The 17,241-nt window shown below is 32.9% G+C and overlaps 5 protein-coding genes across 5 annotated transcripts; 3 read left to right on the forward strand and 2 right to left on the reverse strand.

Moving 5' to 3' along the window:
* Nucleotides 1-77: 77 nt before the first annotated feature.
* MONOS_6097 (uncharacterized protein) lies at nt 78-740 on the forward strand (the record flags this gene model as incomplete). The annotated part of the gene is made up of 1 exon (XM_067876302.1): nt 78-740. The coding sequence occupies one exon, from the start codon at nt 78-80 to the stop codon at nt 738-740; it is 663 nt and encodes a 220-aa protein (XP_067718879.1).
* Nucleotides 741-832: 92 nt separating this feature from the next.
* Nucleotides 833-1,576, reverse strand: MONOS_6098 (uncharacterized protein; the record flags this gene model as incomplete). Its single annotated transcript, XM_067876303.1, has 1 exon — nt 833-1,576. One exon carries the CDS (start codon nt 1,574-1,576, stop codon nt 833-835), a length of 744 nt encoding a protein of 247 aa, XP_067718880.1.
* An 882-nt stretch (nt 1,577-2,458) lies between these two features.
* On the forward strand, nt 2,459-3,613 carry MONOS_18357 (uncharacterized protein; the record flags this gene model as incomplete). The annotated part of the gene is made up of 1 exon (XM_067871370.1): nt 2,459-3,613. The coding sequence occupies one exon, from the start codon at nt 2,459-2,461 to the stop codon at nt 3,611-3,613; it is 1,155 nt and encodes a 384-aa protein (XP_067718881.1).
* Nucleotides 3,614-7,905: 4,292 nt separating this feature from the next.
* MONOS_6099 (uncharacterized protein) lies at nt 7,906-8,911 on the reverse strand. The gene is made up of 2 exons (XM_067876304.1): nt 8,860-8,911; nt 7,906-8,793 (listed from the first exon to the last, which is right to left on the reverse strand). The coding sequence occupies exon 2, from the start codon at nt 8,768-8,770 to the stop codon at nt 8,471-8,473; it is 300 nt and encodes a 99-aa protein (XP_067718882.1). The 5' UTR covers nt 8,771-8,793; nt 8,860-8,911; the 3' UTR covers nt 7,906-8,470.
* A 4,906-nt stretch (nt 8,912-13,817) lies between these two features.
* Nucleotides 13,818-17,232, forward strand: MONOS_6100 (putative tRNA:m4X modification enzyme). The gene is made up of 7 exons (XM_067876307.1): nt 13,818-14,082; nt 14,126-14,434; nt 14,484-14,752; nt 14,801-15,653; nt 15,906-16,150; nt 16,227-16,598; nt 16,863-17,232. The coding sequence occupies exons 1-7, from the start codon at nt 13,886-13,888 to the stop codon at nt 17,075-17,077; spliced, it is 2,460 nt and encodes an 819-aa protein (XP_067718883.1). The 5' UTR covers nt 13,818-13,885; the 3' UTR covers nt 17,078-17,232.
* Nucleotides 17,233-17,241: the final 9 nt, after the last annotated feature.

A 17,241-nucleotide genomic window follows, 5' to 3' on the forward strand; every position in this document is an offset into this window, starting at 1 on the left:
ATAATATTAATGTAGTTACTCCTCAGCAGATTTCAACTCAACATTCTGATTATATATTATATAAATCTAGATATGAAATGTATTTTCATTATGGAGATGGTAGGTATCCGTTAAACGGCTATAGTCATGCTTATGTTAGGGTGCTTATCTTTAGGAAATGGGGTTCTTATGTTCAAAGCTTACAATCTAGAATTTGGTCAATGTTTAAATATCCTAATATTCTTACTTCTGGTTATGTACATGGTTTTAGACGTAGATGGCTTAAGGAATTTGGTGCTCAGCTTTATTCGGATAAATTGCTTCGTATATCTGATGAAACTAACTGGGTTACTGAATATAAGATTAATATATATCCTAATGCTCATACACGTTATAATAGTGTTGTAGATACTGATAGGTATTATTATACTATGGTTATTTTAGGTGGTTTTGGTCCTGAAGATAAGTTTTCGAATACATGGAATACTGAACAAGTTTCTTCATTAACGTTAACTTATAATATGAATGTTATTAATTACTGGAAATTTGTTTCAGGAATGCCTATTAATGAAAATCAGATTCAATATTTTTCTGTTTCTGGTTTACCTACTCAAGATAGTAGTAATCGACCTAGAATTGCTGAAGGCTTATTACTTGTGGACAGTGGCTCATCTGGAAATGATCCTGCAGGTGAAACTGGCGCCTCCAGTTCGAACCCTGTTCATACATCTTCTTTTTCTATTATTCATGATGATAATTAAATTTTTTTTTAAAAAAAATATATCATTTCACGCATTTTTGCACCCTATTGGGAATTAAATATAAAAAATAGAAATGAAAAATAAATGAAAAATTAAAGTTGATTTATGAAATCATTTTCTACTTCTGGCTGAGTTGGGAGTGTTTCTTCTAATTGATTAGGTTCTTGAAGATCATATGGTACATGTATATTTTTTATTCTTCTTGTTACTTGTCCCATTTGGCTTTTTGTCTCTACGCATTTTTTAAGGATTGTCTCTGCAGGTTCTGTAGCAGTGAAGAATACCAAGTTAGAAGTAAAAGTTCCTGAATCTCCTTTTGTGTTTATGGCCGGATTGCACCAAGGATCTGTTATCTTAAGGAACATTTTGAAATCCATTGTGTCTGGATCAAAATCATCAAATACTGCAATTTCTTGGTTTGTGTAATTTGTGAAAAATCCGGGGGAAACAGGCCAATAGTAACATCTCCATCCAAGTGATTCTCTTAATTCCTTTTCTTTGTTTTTCACATAGGTTGTTTTTCCTGAACCAGTTTCTCCCCATAACCAGTATGTTTCTCTTCTTTCGGGCCTGTCACCTTGCTTCTCTTCTTGCAATATGTTACTTAGGTGGGTCAATCCTTTTCCATGAAGAACTATTTGCTTTGGCATTTCTTTAGCTATGTCTGTTATTGATTTACCTTCTTTAACCATTTCAATTGCTTTGTCTATGTCGGATCTTTTTCCCTGTTGTGGTAATTCTCCTTTTTCGTAGAATTTGTTTTCTTTTGAGCAGTATTTTCTATTATCATCTGGTGTACCTCTCGCTTTCTCTAAATGACATCTTTCGCTTATCATTAACTTTACTGTATGGAATGACTTTTGGTTTTTGTAATGAATATAACCTTGTAAGTGCGGTGTTCCTGATGCACCTACTTCTTCCCCAACTATTAGATATCTGCAGTCAATATGTTTTATATGCTCCAATTCTTCATTTGTATAGTTGTTTAGGGTGAAACACCAAGCTCTACTTCTGAAGTTTTCAATTTCTGACATCAAGGAAATTTAAATTTTATATTATGGGTCAGATCAAAAAATTTTCCGAACCCATATTTAGTTGCCGATAGTTTAGTATTACCTATCGGCAACTTCTGAGACTTCTGAGATCTGGGAAAATATTAAGGGTGTGATCAAAAAAATGAATGAAGACGATTGGACTGATGATATGTGGTTTATGGATGTACCGATTACATTACAGGCATATGAAGAAGATGTAAGTGAAAATTGGGCTCCTCGTGGAACAAGAGCTTGAGGATTGCAGATGCGGAATGCAATAATGTATATAGACTCATTGGAAGGAGTATATCAAAGAGCTATAAGGGCTTTTATGGATACACTTAGAAGGATGCAGTTTAGGAATCGCAGAAGACCTAGAGCACTTAGAAGGCGAGGTAATAGAGAGCGAAGATTGTTATCTTGGCGACGATTTTATTTGAGTTATATGAAAAACAATTTTGAAATTTATTTAAGAAATCATAATAAAATATTTTATGAATTTCATGGTGCATGGAATAATCCATATATTTTAAGAGATTTAAATTTATATTAACCGTAATTAATTTTTATTAGTCTGAATTTTGATCTTAATATTCCTTTTTTGCACTTCATAATTAAAACATGAGCTTTAGTAAAGTGATGTTAGGTTCTTTGCCGCATTTAGCCTTAAATACTTATAGGGCTATGTCTCCATCTATGAGGAAGTCTATGTTTCATACGGGATATAAGTTAGCTAGGTCTATAGGTCGAACGGCTATTTCTGGTGCTAGGGCTATGTCTAGGTCTTTAAATTTGAATAGGCGTAGGGTTAACCTTAATTCTATAGGGCAAAGTAGGGTTCAGAACTGGAAGCAAATTAAACAAACAGGAACAGGTAAAAAAATACATAGAAGAGGTAGGAAAAATAGATATAGAAGACGTAGGGTTTTACGTAAATATAGGCTTAGAAAGCGAAAGTATTTTAATTGGCTCTATAGGAATAGGGCACCTATTTATTATTCATATAGTCAATCTAATGGAACTATAGGAGTATATAATTTGCCTTTATATAATGCTACTTCAGGAGCAGTGGAATATCCAGAAGATTCTGTTTTTCTTGATAATATTAATGTAGTTACTCCTCAGCAGATTTCAACTCAACATTCTGATTATATATTATATAAATCTAGATATGAAATGTATTTTCATTATGGAGATGGTAGGTATCCGTTAAACGGCTATAGTCATGCTTATGTTAGGGTGCTTATCTTTAGGAAATGGGGTTCTTATGTTCAAAGCTTACAATCTAGAATTTGGTCAATGTTTAAATATCCTAATATTCTTACTTCTGGTTATGTACATGGTTTTAGACGTAGATGGCTTAAGGAATTTGGTGCTCAGCTTTATTCGGATAAATTGCTTCGTATATCTGATGAAACTAACTGGGTTACTGAATATAAGATTAATATATATCCTAATGCTCATACACGTTATAATAGTGTTGTAGATACTGATAGGTATTATTATACTATGGTTATTTTAGGTGGTTTTGGTCCTGAAGATAAGTTTTCGAATACATGGAATACTGAACAAGTTTCTTCATTAACGTTAACTTATAATATGAATGTTATTAATTACTGGAAATTTGTTTCAGGAATGCCTATTAATGAAAATCAGATTCAATATTTTTCTGTTTCTGGTTTACCTACTCAAGATAGTAGTAATCGACCTAGAATTGCTGAAGGCTTATTACTTGTGGACAGTGGCTCATCTGGAAATGATCCTGCAGGTGAAACTGGCGCCTCCAGTTCGAACCCTGTTCATACATCTTCTTTTTCTATTATTCATGATGATAATTAAATTTTTTTAAAAAAATATATCATTTCACGCATTTTTGCACCCTATTGGGAATTAAATATAAAAAATAGAAATGAAAAATAAATGAAAAATTAAAGTTGATTTATGAAATCATTTTCTACTTCTGGCTGAGTTGGGAGTGTTTCTTCTAATTGATTAGGTTCTTGAAGATCATATGGTACATGTATATTTTTTATTCTTCTTGTTACTTGTCCCATTTGGCTTTTTGTCTCTACGCATTTTTTAAGGATTGTCTCTGCAGGTTCTGTAGCAGTGAAGAATACCAAGTTAGAAGTAAAAGTTCCTGAATCTCCTTTTGTGTTTATGGCCGGATTGCACCAAGGATCTGTTATCTTAAGGAACATTTTGAAATCCATTGTGTCTGGATCAAAATCATCAAATACTGCAATTTCTTGGTTTGTGTAATTTGTGAAAAATCCGGGGAAACAGGCCAATAGTAACATCTCCATCCAAGTGATTCTCTTAATTCCTTTTCTTTGTTTTTCACATAGGTTGTTTTTCCTGAACCAGTTTCTCCCCATAACCAGTATGTTTCTCTTCTTTCGGGCCTGTCACCTTGCTTCTCTTCTTGCAATATGTTACTTAGGTGGGTCAATCCTTTTCCATGAAGAACTATTTGCTTTGGCATTTCTTTAGCTATGTCTGTTATTGATTTACCTTCTTTAACCATTTCAATTGCTTTGTCTATGTCGGATCTTTTTCCCTGTTGTGGTAATTCTCCTTTTTCGTAGAATTTGTTTTCTTTTGAGCAGTATTTTCTATTATCATCTGGTGTACCTCTCGCTTTCTCTAAATGACATCTTTCGCTTATCATTAACTTTACTGTATGGAATGACTTTTGGTTTTTGTAATGAATATAACCTTGTAAGTGCGGTGTTCCTGATGCACCTACTTCTTCCCCAACTATTAGATATCTGCAGTCAATATGTTTTATATGCTCCAATTCTTCATTTGTATAGTTGTTTAGGGTGAAACACCAAGCTCTACTTCTGAAGTTTTCAATTTCTGACATCAAGGAAATTTAAATTTTATATTATGGGTCAGATCAAAAAATTTTCCGAACCCATATTTAGTTGCCGATAGTTTAGTATTACCTATCGGCAACTTCTGAGACTTCTGAGATCTGGGAAAATATTAAGGGTGTGATCAAAAATGGCTAGTTGGAATTTATATCCAGATACGAAATGGAAGTTTTTAGGCTGGCCAGGGAATGCAGAGAGAATTGTGCCTTATATATATTGGTATGATAGACAGCAAAAGAATGGGTGGAGATATCATAGAGCAGTGCGGCCACTTGAAGGGAAAATTGTCGCTGGACTGAGAAGACGCAACACTTTAATTAAGAATAGGTTAAGAATAGCAGGGGTGCCTCCAGACCGACACCCTGTTATGAGATGGGCACGGAAAATATTATTTAGTGAAATGTTAACGGAGCAATGAAAAATCGAGTTGATCTTATTATTAATAAACAAAATCAGCATTTGAATACAGTCTAATTCCCATATAATCACTTAGGTTTTTGTACAACTTTTCATTACTATATCCGATTGTGATTATATTCGATGTGACTATACATAGAAAAAAATAAATATAAAAATGCTCATTTATAAATGTTGAGTCAATTTTTTCATTTTCGAAAATTCTTCAAAAGTCCACTTTTTTCATTTGCGAAAACTATTTTTCTCATAAATTCATATGGGTAATTCTTTTTGAAAGTCGCAAATGTTCATTTTTCAAGAATACAATAAATTCATATTTCGATCAAATTTCTGTTTCCGCTCACCAAATTTTGCAGTTAATTAAACTTATGCTTGACAATGTTACTATTTCTATTTTTGTGAGGTTTTATTCGTTGGAACAGAAATTTGATCAAAATATGAAATTTTAATTTTATTTGAAAACAAAGCAAAAGGAACTTATCAAAAAAATTTAGTCATATTAAAAAGAATGAATAAATAGATGTATAGACAGATAAACAGATTAATTATTAATTTATTAAATAAACAATAAAATAATTAAAAATAACGGGAAAAAATGATGATATTTATATCATATTTTGTCGGTTTATATTTATTAAAACTTTGAATTTTATTTTCTGAATGATGAACAATGAAAACCTTTCATTGTTTTATAAAGATTTTGTATCAGAAAGATAATTTATAAACATGTTTCAACAAAATTTGTTTTCTTTTTCAACAAAAGACATTTTTTTAATACCAAAAAAAAAAAAAAAAAAAAAAAAAAAAAAAAAAAAAAAAAAAAAAAAAAAAAAAAAAAAAAAATCATAATTCTTCTGTTTGATAATTTTTTCTAATAGTGTTGGTTGATATCTCATAATAAAAATAAACAGTTTTTTATATTGGAAGCATATTATCTTTATCGAAAACAAGCACAAATAAATTTGGAAAAATATTTTTTATTTTGCTCATGATGATAACGCATATATTTTTTTGATGAATATTTGTCGTATACGTTCATTTTGGTATTTATTTCTCTGTTCACATTAAAAATGCAATAAATATTATGCCCCATTACTCCTTCTCATCAAATTTAAATTCAGATCAAAATTCCATAAACAAATAGAATAATAATACTTCATATTTTTGTTCAAACAAGAAGTTAAACTTCGTTTAACCTTTAAAGAGATAGCCTTTGAAATAAAATTTCTTTTCGAAAAGTTTTTCCCATTTTCTTTCATTTTCTTTCCATCGAAAGAGAAATTTGAAGAAAATTCGCTGATTGTTCTTCAAAGCAAAATTTCATGAATGATAGGCTTTCCAGACGTTTGGGAATTTGAAAATGAGGTTTCCCAATATTTCTTCCTTTAATAATTTGAATTTCTATAAAATCATAAAAGTACTCAATTGAAAAGAAAAAGTTGCTAAATTCTCATTGAAATGCCTACTTTTATGCAAATTCCAAATGAAACATTCATCTTTCACTTCTTTCCTCCGACTCTTCTTTGTATTTGCTGCCTTTGTGTGTGCTTCTTTAGTAAATTTGGCGTGTTTCGCTTCAATAACACTTGATACGTCTGTCTTTGACTGAGTTTCGGAATTTTCACTGAAAAAAAAAAAAAAAAAAACTGATCTGAAAGAAAGAATGATAATCTTAATAAATCTTTTATGAGTTTATTGAAGAAGAAGACATTGAAGTATCATTCGTAGAATTCGCTTCCGTGAAAATTGAATGGGGGTAATTGAAAATATGGTTAAGAAGAAGTAGGTGATGATTCAATAATTTCAAAGAAAAAGAAGAAAGGAATCATTCAACACAAATGCGCTTCAACAGAGTTGCAGTACATAAACTGAGAACTGTTTGCCTATTGATGAAACCGCTTTTGATTCATGTGCTTCATTCTTTCTATCTATCGTTCTTTCTTTCTTTTTTTGCTATGCATATTCCGCCTGTTCGTCTCCTAAGCATACGCCTTATGTTGTCAGAATTATCACTGCTCTTTATAAAACGGATTCAAATGACAATGTGAATCTCAGTCAAAGGAATGAGTCTGTAAATATGCTTTAAACTTATTCTCAGCTTTAAGTCTGAAAAAAAATTGTTCCATCATTTCCCTCTTCTTCCTCGTCTCCATTTGCATTTTTCGTCTTCAGCTGATGCAGCAGCAATGAGGGTGTCGAAAAATAGGAAAAAGAAAAAAAGAACAGAATGGAAGACACGTTGAATAAACACTTAAAGTTTTCTCTCACAAACACTTTGTTGTAATCAACTTCAGTGGCTTAGTTTCCAATTTCATCTTTTTTGTTTTGTGTCTGTTTAGATGCTGTACGTGTTCACAAGTCAGGCATCAATTGCAAGTGAGTCTGTGAAAATCTTGATGAAAAAAAATAACGAAGACAAAGAAGAAGAGGAGGAGGAGGAGAATAAAAAGATGATGAGGAAGAAGAAGGAGAAATGGTAGAAGAAAAAGAAGAGGAAGAGGAAGAAGAAGAAGAAGAAAGATGTAAAGGTGCAGTTAGCAACGTATCAGGAGAGACAATAAATCCAATTCTGATGAATTCTTGTTTGTTTGTTCGCTTCTTCCCTTCAGAATAAGAATATTGATGTTTATTTGATTTATTTAAGAAATATTCGCATTCAGATGAAACTACTTCATTTTGTGTGTTTGGCAATGAATCTCTTATTTCTCTCTTTTCTTCTTCTTCTTCCTTGTTCTTCTTATTAAGTGCATCATCATCTTCTTGTTCTTCTCTTTCTTCTTGTTCTTCTTGTTCTTCCATTTTCTGTCTATCTTTATTTTCATTATTTTCTCTATCTGTTTCTTTCTCTGTTTCTTTCCTTTTCTCGTTCTCTTCCTTCACTTCCTCTTCTTCTTCTTCTTCTTCTTCTTCTGTTTCCTTTCTTTTTCAGACCGAATAGATGCAATTTCCGAAAAGTTTGAAACAGAAAAAGCTCTTTTTATTCAAACAAATACAAAATAATCAGAAATGTCCAACGATAATGCATCGTCATAATATTTTTGGTGTAGAAAATCAAATATTCCATAAAGGCTTACAATTGTATCTTCATATCCTTCTTCTTCCATCTTTTCAAGCACTTTCCATTTCGGCTCTTTTCTTTTCGCTTCTTCTATTTTGTTATCCGTCTTTTTTTTCAATTTCTTCGAAACATTCAAAAAGAAATGCAAATATTTACTTAATATTTTGTCTTTCAATGTTGAATGCCGAATCTCCTCCAAAACAGCATCAATAGCACCGCTTTTCAACTAGTCTTCAACTTTCACAACTCTATTGTATGCTGCATTTCCCAACGGCCAAATGCACTGAAAGCGAATTCCTCTGTAATTATCCTTAGCTGCTCGATGAACCTGAACAATGCTGCTCATAAGTTCAGAACATTCTTCAATCTTCGATCTACAATAGTTAAAACAAACTCTATTGTATTGAGCCATTCCATCAAAGCAAGCACCTTTTCCTCTTCTTTTTCTCTCTTCCAATCAACATATTTCGACAGCTCTTCCAATTCTCTTGCTGCCTCTCTCGTAAAATGCAGTGCATTGATAATAGCATCCCCCAAGCTTTTGTCATACTCCAATCTTGCAACCAAAAACTTCCAAGAAGACTGATACGTAAGCCGGGTGAGGTTTAGATGTTCCTGATGATATTTCATGATCACTGTCATTTCATTTAAATACAGCTCTTTATCTATTTTCAAATAAAAAAAGGGGAAAAAGCCTAACAATATCAAAAAGGAAATCAAAACGTTCATACATAAAATTGGTCAACACAACTCAATGCCAATAAAGCAATTTCCACATACTTTTGGACTTTCTATTTTTCCTCTTTCTTCAATGCAGCTTTCAATAGACAAGTTGCACAAATAGAAGTCAATTTATGTGAGAAGTTGCAACTTAGAGAAATATGGCTTTCGCAAAGTTCAGCAAGCAAATTATCATTCTTTTCTTCTTTTTTCCTTTCTTCTTCAACAATCTTCTTCTCAAATCTTTTGTTCAACAGAGAATATTTAAAAAGATAACTCCGTAAGTCTTTCAACTCTATCCAATACCCAATATATTTCATCAGCAAAATAGCATTTTCCATTCGCATTTTCTTTTCTTCAATCATTTTATCAATTTTATTGAAAAAATTTTTTGTAAATATTGCATAAAGTTCTTCTTTGTCCATCTCGTCCATTAATCCGTTCATTTCTTCGATTTTCTGTCTTTGCTCATCAGTTGAGTTGTTGCTCAACTGAGAAAACAATTCTTCAAAAAAAAAAAAAAAGAAAAGAAAGAACGAAATGCAATTGGCAGAATTCAAAATGAAAGATGTTTGCAAACAAGTGAACTCTTTTGTATTGTTAGTCTCCTGCGCCTTTAAAAATTCATTGCGTTCAAAAAAACAACACAATTTTTCACATTATATTTGAATAAGTGTATGTTTGGATAGAAGAATAAGATGAAAATATAACCTCAAAATAGTCATACAAATATTTGCATTCATACTGATTTTCTTTTTGTTGACATTCTGGCAAAGAATTATGAAGATAAACAACTCAAATCCTTTTTTCTTTATTTGTAATGGATTCCATGATCATCCGATTTGAAAGAACTGGAATATTCCATTCACAGAATGAGAAATCCGTGAGTGAACATAACCTGTAGAGCTAGGAATATTATTTCCTGTGTGACAACAGACAATGGTGGAGATGCAATAATTTTGAAATTCTGCCTGATGATTATTGGTAATTGGATGTCCAAGGAGAATATAACAATTTCATCAATTACACAAAAAGATGTAATGTATGTATTTTGTATTGTTCTATTGATTGTGAAGATATTTCCATCTGTATTCTTTCCAAAGTGCAGGAATCCGAATTATTGTTGAAATGACCAATCTCCGCTTTGTGGAGCAATACAATGAGAATGGAGCTGATTATTATATAGACATTGGGAAATAAATGAAGTTACGCAAGATACATGATTTTCATAATTTTTTATTTGGTGCAAGAGGTGAAAACAAATTCGACTAAAGTTTTATTGAATGAAGATAATAAGGAGTTCAGTGAAGGATAAATCTTCACAAAATTATATAGAATTTAGGAGCGTAAGGCAGTGGAGCAGTTTGGGTTATTTTTGGACAACGTCTGTCCATTAATATCGAGGGAAGGATATTTATCACATAAAAAAGGCAAGAATTCAACGAAAAAAATGAGAACCCCAAAATGACAATTTAATTTTTAAGGTTTTCCTGTTTCTCGGACTGCGCCAGACGGACGTGGAAAGCAACAAAATTCTATTTGTGATTCCGCTTTTGTTTCAAAAGAGCGGAGAAACGCCAACTACGAGACATCCAATTATCGAGTATTTTTTAGCAATCGAACGGCATTCAGGTCAACCACATTTGAATTTCATTCTTCGAAGGGACATTCATTTTGAGCGAGCAAGACGACTATCATTCGAAGTTTGCTTTCTTCGACGCCACAGGCAACTACAGAAAAATACAGAATACTTTTGATCAACCTCTTCAAGCGCAGACAGTCAGAGATTCTTTTGTTATGCTCCATTTGCGTAGCATCGATGCGGAGTTGATTTGTGGGGACTTTGTTGCTTTGTATTGGGTGCGCTGAGGGTTTTGCAGAAATTAGACAAGATGGCCATGTTTTCTCAGACGAACATTGAGAGTGGACAATTTCTCTGGCGACTGTTTAATGTGTTTATTTCTGATTGTTATGCTGTTGGCCTGTGCTTATCTTGCGTTGTGGCTTCAAATAAGAAATGGTTTTAAAAATGGGGAATTTTTCAGATGTTGCTTTCAACCGAACATATTTTCTGGTGCTGATTGAGTTCACTATGCTTCTTGAGTGCCAACAAGAAGAATGAGCATCACGCATTCATCTTCTTTTCGTGTTACAGCAATTATTGAAGCAGTAACATTTTTTTCATGCATAAGTGTTTCAACAGAGAGAGGTGGCTAATACAATGAGACTGGAAATTCAATTGTTTATCGGTGGAAACAGCAGTGGTGGCGCAAGAAAAGCAAAAGAATGCTTCAACCAGGTGCAGGATAATAGAGACATTTGTTGAAGCAGCAGAACTGTGAGGAAACAAATGAAAACGAAAGAAAAAGGAAAGAACGAAGAGGAGAAAGAGAAGGAAGAAGTTTCTGAGAAATTTAGTAAAATATAAAATTGATATTTGAGAAAAGAATAATGAGGAAATGAAAGAAAAGATGAAGAAGAATGAGAAAGAGAAATAGATGAGATAGAAGGAGAGAAAGACGATAAAGAAGAAGAAGGGAAAGAAAGGGAAGAAGATGAAGATTTTTCAAGCGATTTAAAAAAAAAAATTAGCAATCGCATGTAATTCATCATTGATCAAATGCAAAGACACTCATATATAAATCCTGTAAAAATTCATTCTCTCGTTGCTTTTTCGATGTAACTTACTCTTCTGCTAATTATGTAATACTGGCGAAAAAGAATTTTCATCTTTTTCTTCTTTCGCTGCATGCAAGTCTGTTAATACTTGTGGCTTCACTTCTTTTTCGATTCGGAAGCAGTTAGACAAATCAAATTCGAATACGTCGATTTTCTTGTCTTTTTCTTTTTGAAACGAAACTTTTGGGGGGAAACTTGAACGAGAAGCTGTTTGATTGTCATCTGATTTATTGTTACTGTCAGTCCCAATGACAAAAATCGAATCTTTATACTTCAAACCTTCAAGCCTTACATCAATTGACGGATTGTTTTTGCTTTTGGGTTATTTTTCAGAAAAACATCGAAGATCATTTCCAACAAATCTTTCGATGAATCGGTGCCGTGTGATTTATATGGATTTTCATTCTCTGCCTCGTCTTTAGCGAGTTTTGTTTCTTCTTCTTAACTTACTTTTCGCTTTTATCCATTTAAAAAAAAACGAATTCAAATTCCACAAACAGCTCTTTTTGACTCATCTTCCATCTCATATAATGCTTCAAAGCTCTGCCCACCTCCACTTACCTGTTCATGTACTGCTTTTGCTTTGTCAGTTCGTTAAGATTCATCGTTGCTGCATCTCTCAAACCAGATCCATGCATCAGCGACTTTGCTATGTTCGGCCTATCTTATTCAAGTGCAACAAGAGCAGGCTCTACGCTATTCACTTTTGCAGATGATACAGCACAATCATAAATGGAGAGACCCACAGATGAGACGGATCATGTACATAAAAAGGAATGGAAGGAGATTCCGGTTTGATGTCTGATTCAATGCCTGTTGAAGATATTAGAGAAGAGGAAATAGATTTTGATGAAGCATTCCCTTCATTATTCTAAAAGATCACTGCACCTTTCGTCTTAATGCAGAACTCTTTTACAATTAAACAATCTTCACTTTCTTCCTTCTTATAAACACTTTTCTTTCATGACTTAAACAAAGCTCCTTCCGCCTTCTCGAAACCATTGTGTCAAGATGCTGAGGAGGCTTACGACGCATCCCCACATCCCTCCAACTGTTCAAAAATGCATAATTAATCAGGAAGAAGCTGGAATCCTTGCATCGTTTCACAAACATGCTGAACGGCAGTATGCATCTTCGACGAAGCAGCGAATTATACGGAGAATAAAGAACGGAAGAAGTGTAGAAGAGCAAGACGAGCAATTTTCTAAAGGAAGTGTTCGTCTGAAGAAATGAGTTGACTTATTGAGTGAATTCCAGAAGAGAAGGCTTCCTTCTGAGCGAAGGACAATGAACATATATCTTTTAAATTGGACAACTGAAACTAAAGTGATGACAGCACCAATCGTTAATGACAAATCAGACACAATTGACATCATATCTTTCGAAGTTATATTGCTTCCAGCCATCTCATAGCACTTTTTCCTTGTGAAATCCTGAAGCAAGACGAGTAATAATTTATTTTCTTCGCATATTTTTCTTCGTCTTCGCTTCTTTTGGTAATTTCAGCAAAATCAAATCGGTTCATTGATAATCTCATCGAATCTTTGCTATTGAAAGACAGACAATTTGACGATAGCACGCTCAGCAGCAGCTGTGCCAACTTCGTTGAAAGCGGGATAAAAGAGGAAAACGACTCTTTCACTTCAAACACGGATTCGATGTCTGCTTTGCCCCAGTACTTGTTGTTGACGAAGTGCAGCGGTGAGGAAGAGAAGCTGATTTTCGCAAATAACGCTGAGCTGAACTAGGTGTTCATGCAAATTGTTAGATCAATCCGCAATGTATAATCTTCTCCATTCAAAGATGCGATCGAAGAAGAAGGTTGTTTTTTTCAAGAATTCCTTGGATCAATAAGTCCTGTGAATGGCTCTCTTAAGACGGAACCTCTTAGTTCCCCAAAAAAACAGGTGTCAGGAAGCACTCTTTTGTTTCATCCAATCTCATCTTCATTCAGATCTCCTTGTCTTTTTTTTCGTATTGTGACTCTTATGATGATTTTCTTGATGAAAAAGATGAAGAAAAGAGGATAATCTCCAAAGGAGAGGAAGATTTGATTTGGAAGCATATCAGGATCTTGTTCAGTGCTTTGGGACAAATGCTAAAATACAAATAACAACAAACAAAATAAGAAATGAAAAGAAAAAAGGGCTAAATAGAAAAAATTGATGTTTAAGGATTTGAAAAATTGACAGTAGCTGTATCATTGGACGATGCCATTTTATGTTCAAATATCATTTTCATAATGTGAATTTTTACAAAATAATTTTATTATGGTCATAATCTTCTTTTTTTCATTTTTATTTTTCTTTGTTTTCTTTCAAAATAAATTGAAAAATTAAGAAGATAAGACTTTCAATAATGGATTTGCAAGATATTCAAGAGACGAAATTTCGGCAAGCAAAACCAGGGCAATGTCATTTTTATATTCCAAAAAAGAATCGCTTTTGCTCGTTTACTCCAAGAGATGGTGAAGATTATTGTGCAATGCATTCCCAAGGAAAAATAGTCGGAGATCAAGTTATAAAGCGTATTCCATGTCCTTTAGATCCAAAACAGTTTGCAATCTTATTTTTAATATTCATTTGTAATTCTCTTCAGTACTGTAATTGAGACAGAATTGCAAAAGCATTTAGCTAAATGCAATGCTGGTAAAAAAAGAGAAGAGAAGTTACCTTTTTTTCGAAAGGGCATCAATTTAGCTCGGAAAGTATTTAATAAAAAATCATCTTTTCCAGGAAAGGAGATGAAAAAACCTTTATTCGGACCTGTTGCTTTAAAAATTTTGAGGGCCCTTCGTCACATATCCCAAGTGAACATTGATTCACTTGATAATTACTCTCTTTGTCCGAACATTTTTGTTCGTTCTGAAAGCTTCGAAGAAATAATTTCTTCCATTCCGCAAAATGAGTATGAATTTTAATTGAATGTATCATTCCATTTCTTTGACTTTGTTCAGACGTTTTCACTTTGTATTGAGGGAAAAACATTTATATCAGCAGAGTGCTCTTATTGAAATTGGGCGTCGAATGGGATTAATGAACATTTCAACATGTGACAAATCCAATCCAAGGATTACCCAAGAACGTTCACTTGAAATTAGTAATGAAAAGCAGATGCTTCCACCATCTTTTAAATTTGATGCATCAAAACATCTTTTTATTGAATTCGGAGCTGGAAAAGGAGGTCTGTCTCATGCAATTTTGCTCGCATCGCCGATAGATAGAGGTATTAGTTATTAAGAACATAGTCTTTACAACAATTATATTTATGAAGTATTTTATTCCCGTCCAACATTTTTATTGATTGAAAGAGAATCCCGAAGACTTGTTCAAGACAGGCACATGAGATGGTGGATGAAGAAAAAACAAAGCGAACAACAGATGATGCAAGTGTCAGACAATCGTACAAAGGAAGAGGATAATTTCGTTTCATGCGACAATAAAGAAAGTGTTGAAATGGAACAAACAATCGAAGAAAATGAAGAAGAAATCGTTCATCGAATTAGAATAGATATATCTGATGTGATTCTTGGAAAAATTGATGGGGTAATGGATTACATTCAACCAAAGGAAGAAATTTTATCATTGGATCAGAGCACTTCTCTTTCTCCTCCTCCTCCTTCTTCTTCTTCTTCTTCTTCTTCTTGCCCGACAACTCATTCTGCATTTGTTCCTTCTTTTTTAATATCTGAGGATGAAAAAATTGTTGAAAAGTGGATTTCTTCCTACGTGAAGAGCGAACAAGAGCGTTCTGTGGCTGAAAATGAGCAAAGCACAAAAGAAGGTGAAAGAATAATCGAAGATTCAGAAAAAATTTTTCAGAAAGGAGAAGTTTACAAAGAGGAAATGAATGTTGAAGATGAAATGCTTTGCAATAAAAAGGAAAAGATAATTTTAGCCAAACATGAAAAGGACGATGCTTCATGTAATTGCGCAAAGAGAAGGAAAATAGACGAATGCGATCAAATTGAACAGTTTGGAGATCCAAATATAAGCTGCTCAAATGGTTGCGCGAAATGTCAATCAAAGAATAACACAGAAAAGTACAAAGTCAAAAATAAAAAGAAACCAGCAAAAGATAATAGCGCAATACATCTTCCTCCTCATACTGGAATTGTAGCAATAGGGTGTGTTTTGATCCAATTTGAACATTAGAATTTATGAACATTATTCGAATATGCAATTTGGAAAGAGTTTTTATTGCATATATTCATTATGATTTTTTCTTTTTCTTTCATTTTTTGTATTCATTTTTAAAAATGAAAGTGCTTTTAATCCAAATTTCATTAAGCCATTTATGTTTCTATTATTTCTGTGAACCTTATGTTTTATTTTTTTTACGTAACAATGATTGAATTTTTAATTGCTTTCATATTCAGCAAGCATCTTTGTGGAGGAGCAACAGATATTACACTTAGAGCTCTGGAAAACTTTGTTGGAGGCGAAAAGCAAAATGAAGAAAATGCGAATGAGAAAAAAGATGGAATAGAAACATCAAGTGGAAGTGAAGACGAGCTTAGGAAAGAAAGCGAGAAGTTCAATTGTAACAGGAGATTAGACATGCTTCGGGGCATAATGATTGCAACATGCTGTCATCACAGATGCACATATGATCAATACATAAGTTTGCTTTCCTTATTTGAATATCGAAATAATGTTTTGATGAATTGCGTCTCATTATTAATTGTGACTACGGATAGATCCAACATATCTCGAAGAATATGATATTGGTGAAGAAGAATTTAAGGTGATTACTCGAATGGCTGCTTGGGGGTGTGGTGGAGAGAAAATGAAGAAACAATTTGTTTTTGATTTGAAAGATAAAGAAGAAGGATCAAATGATCCATTGAAGCTTAAAATTAAAATCAATGAAGAAGTGAAAATGAACAAAGAAAAGAGAGAAAAAGAAGAATCAGACGAGTCAAGAATTGTTCAAATGAAATGCGAAGTCAGCAACGATGAAAAAGAAACAGAAGCAAATCCATCAAATCAAATACCAAAATTGAAAAAAGAAGATGAAGAAATATTTAAGCTTGTTCAAGAGTTGAAAGAACCACTTGAGTCGGATCAAGGCTTGCAGTAATTTTCTTTTTATTTTATTTTTATTTTTATTTTTTTCAAAATAAAAAAGAAAAAGAAAAAAGAAAAGAAAAAAGAAAAGAAAAAAAGAAAAAAGAAAGAGAGAGAGAGAGAGAGAGAGAGAGAGAGAGAGAGAGAGAGAGAGAGAATGCTTTGTGATGGAAATTTTTCTTTTTTTCTTTTTAATGTGTTTCTGCTTTTTTTCTGATGATATTCGATTTATTTCTTTGTTGTTATGTATTTTTGCAATATATTAGTCACTCTACACACGATAGGTAGAGCGTGCAAACTGTTTCTGGATTTTGGAAGAGTCGAAGCAATTCGGAAAATGTTTATCAAGAGAAAAAAGGAGCACACTCCATCTTCTTTAAATCCTCCATCTGTTGCAGGCATTCTTCATTACTGCCCTCAAGAAATTACACCAGAAAATACTTTGCTTTATGCAATTCTTCCACCAGATAACAGTTCTTGAATTGACAGAAATGATTTTGAGAAAAAACGAGCGTATTTCTGTGTTTTATTATTTTCTTTTTAATGAGCTGAGAAAAAAGCAAACACTTTTTCTGAAATGAAGTATTTTGATAAAAAATAATTTTATAACGATGAATACAAAAATGCTTAATGAGTACTGTATTT

Source organism: Monocercomonoides exilis (assembly GCF_001643675.1).
Source record: "Monocercomonoides exilis strain PA203 chromosome Unknown scaffold69-233226, whole genome shotgun sequence".
NCBI classification, from domain to species: domain Eukaryota; phylum Preaxostyla; order Oxymonadida; family Polymastigidae; genus Monocercomonoides; species Monocercomonoides exilis.

Bases quoted from the DNA above. Each gene is read 5' to 3' on its own strand.
- MONOS_6099 (XM_067876304.1), bottom strand. From the start codon at position 8,770: ATGACAGTGATCATGAAATATCATCAGGAACATCTAAACCTCACCCGG.
- MONOS_6100 (XM_067876307.1), top strand. From the start codon at position 13,886: ATGGATTTGCAAGATATTCAAGAGACGAAATTTCGGCAAGCAAAACCA. The intron at 14,435-14,483 runs GTATGAATTTTA...GACTTTGTTCAG, and splicing joins TCTTCCATTCCGCAAAATGA to ACGTTTTCACTTTGTATTGA. The intron at 16,151-16,226 runs GTTTGCTTTCCT...GACTACGGATAG, and splicing joins CACATATGATCAATACATAA to ATCCAACATATCTCGAAGAA.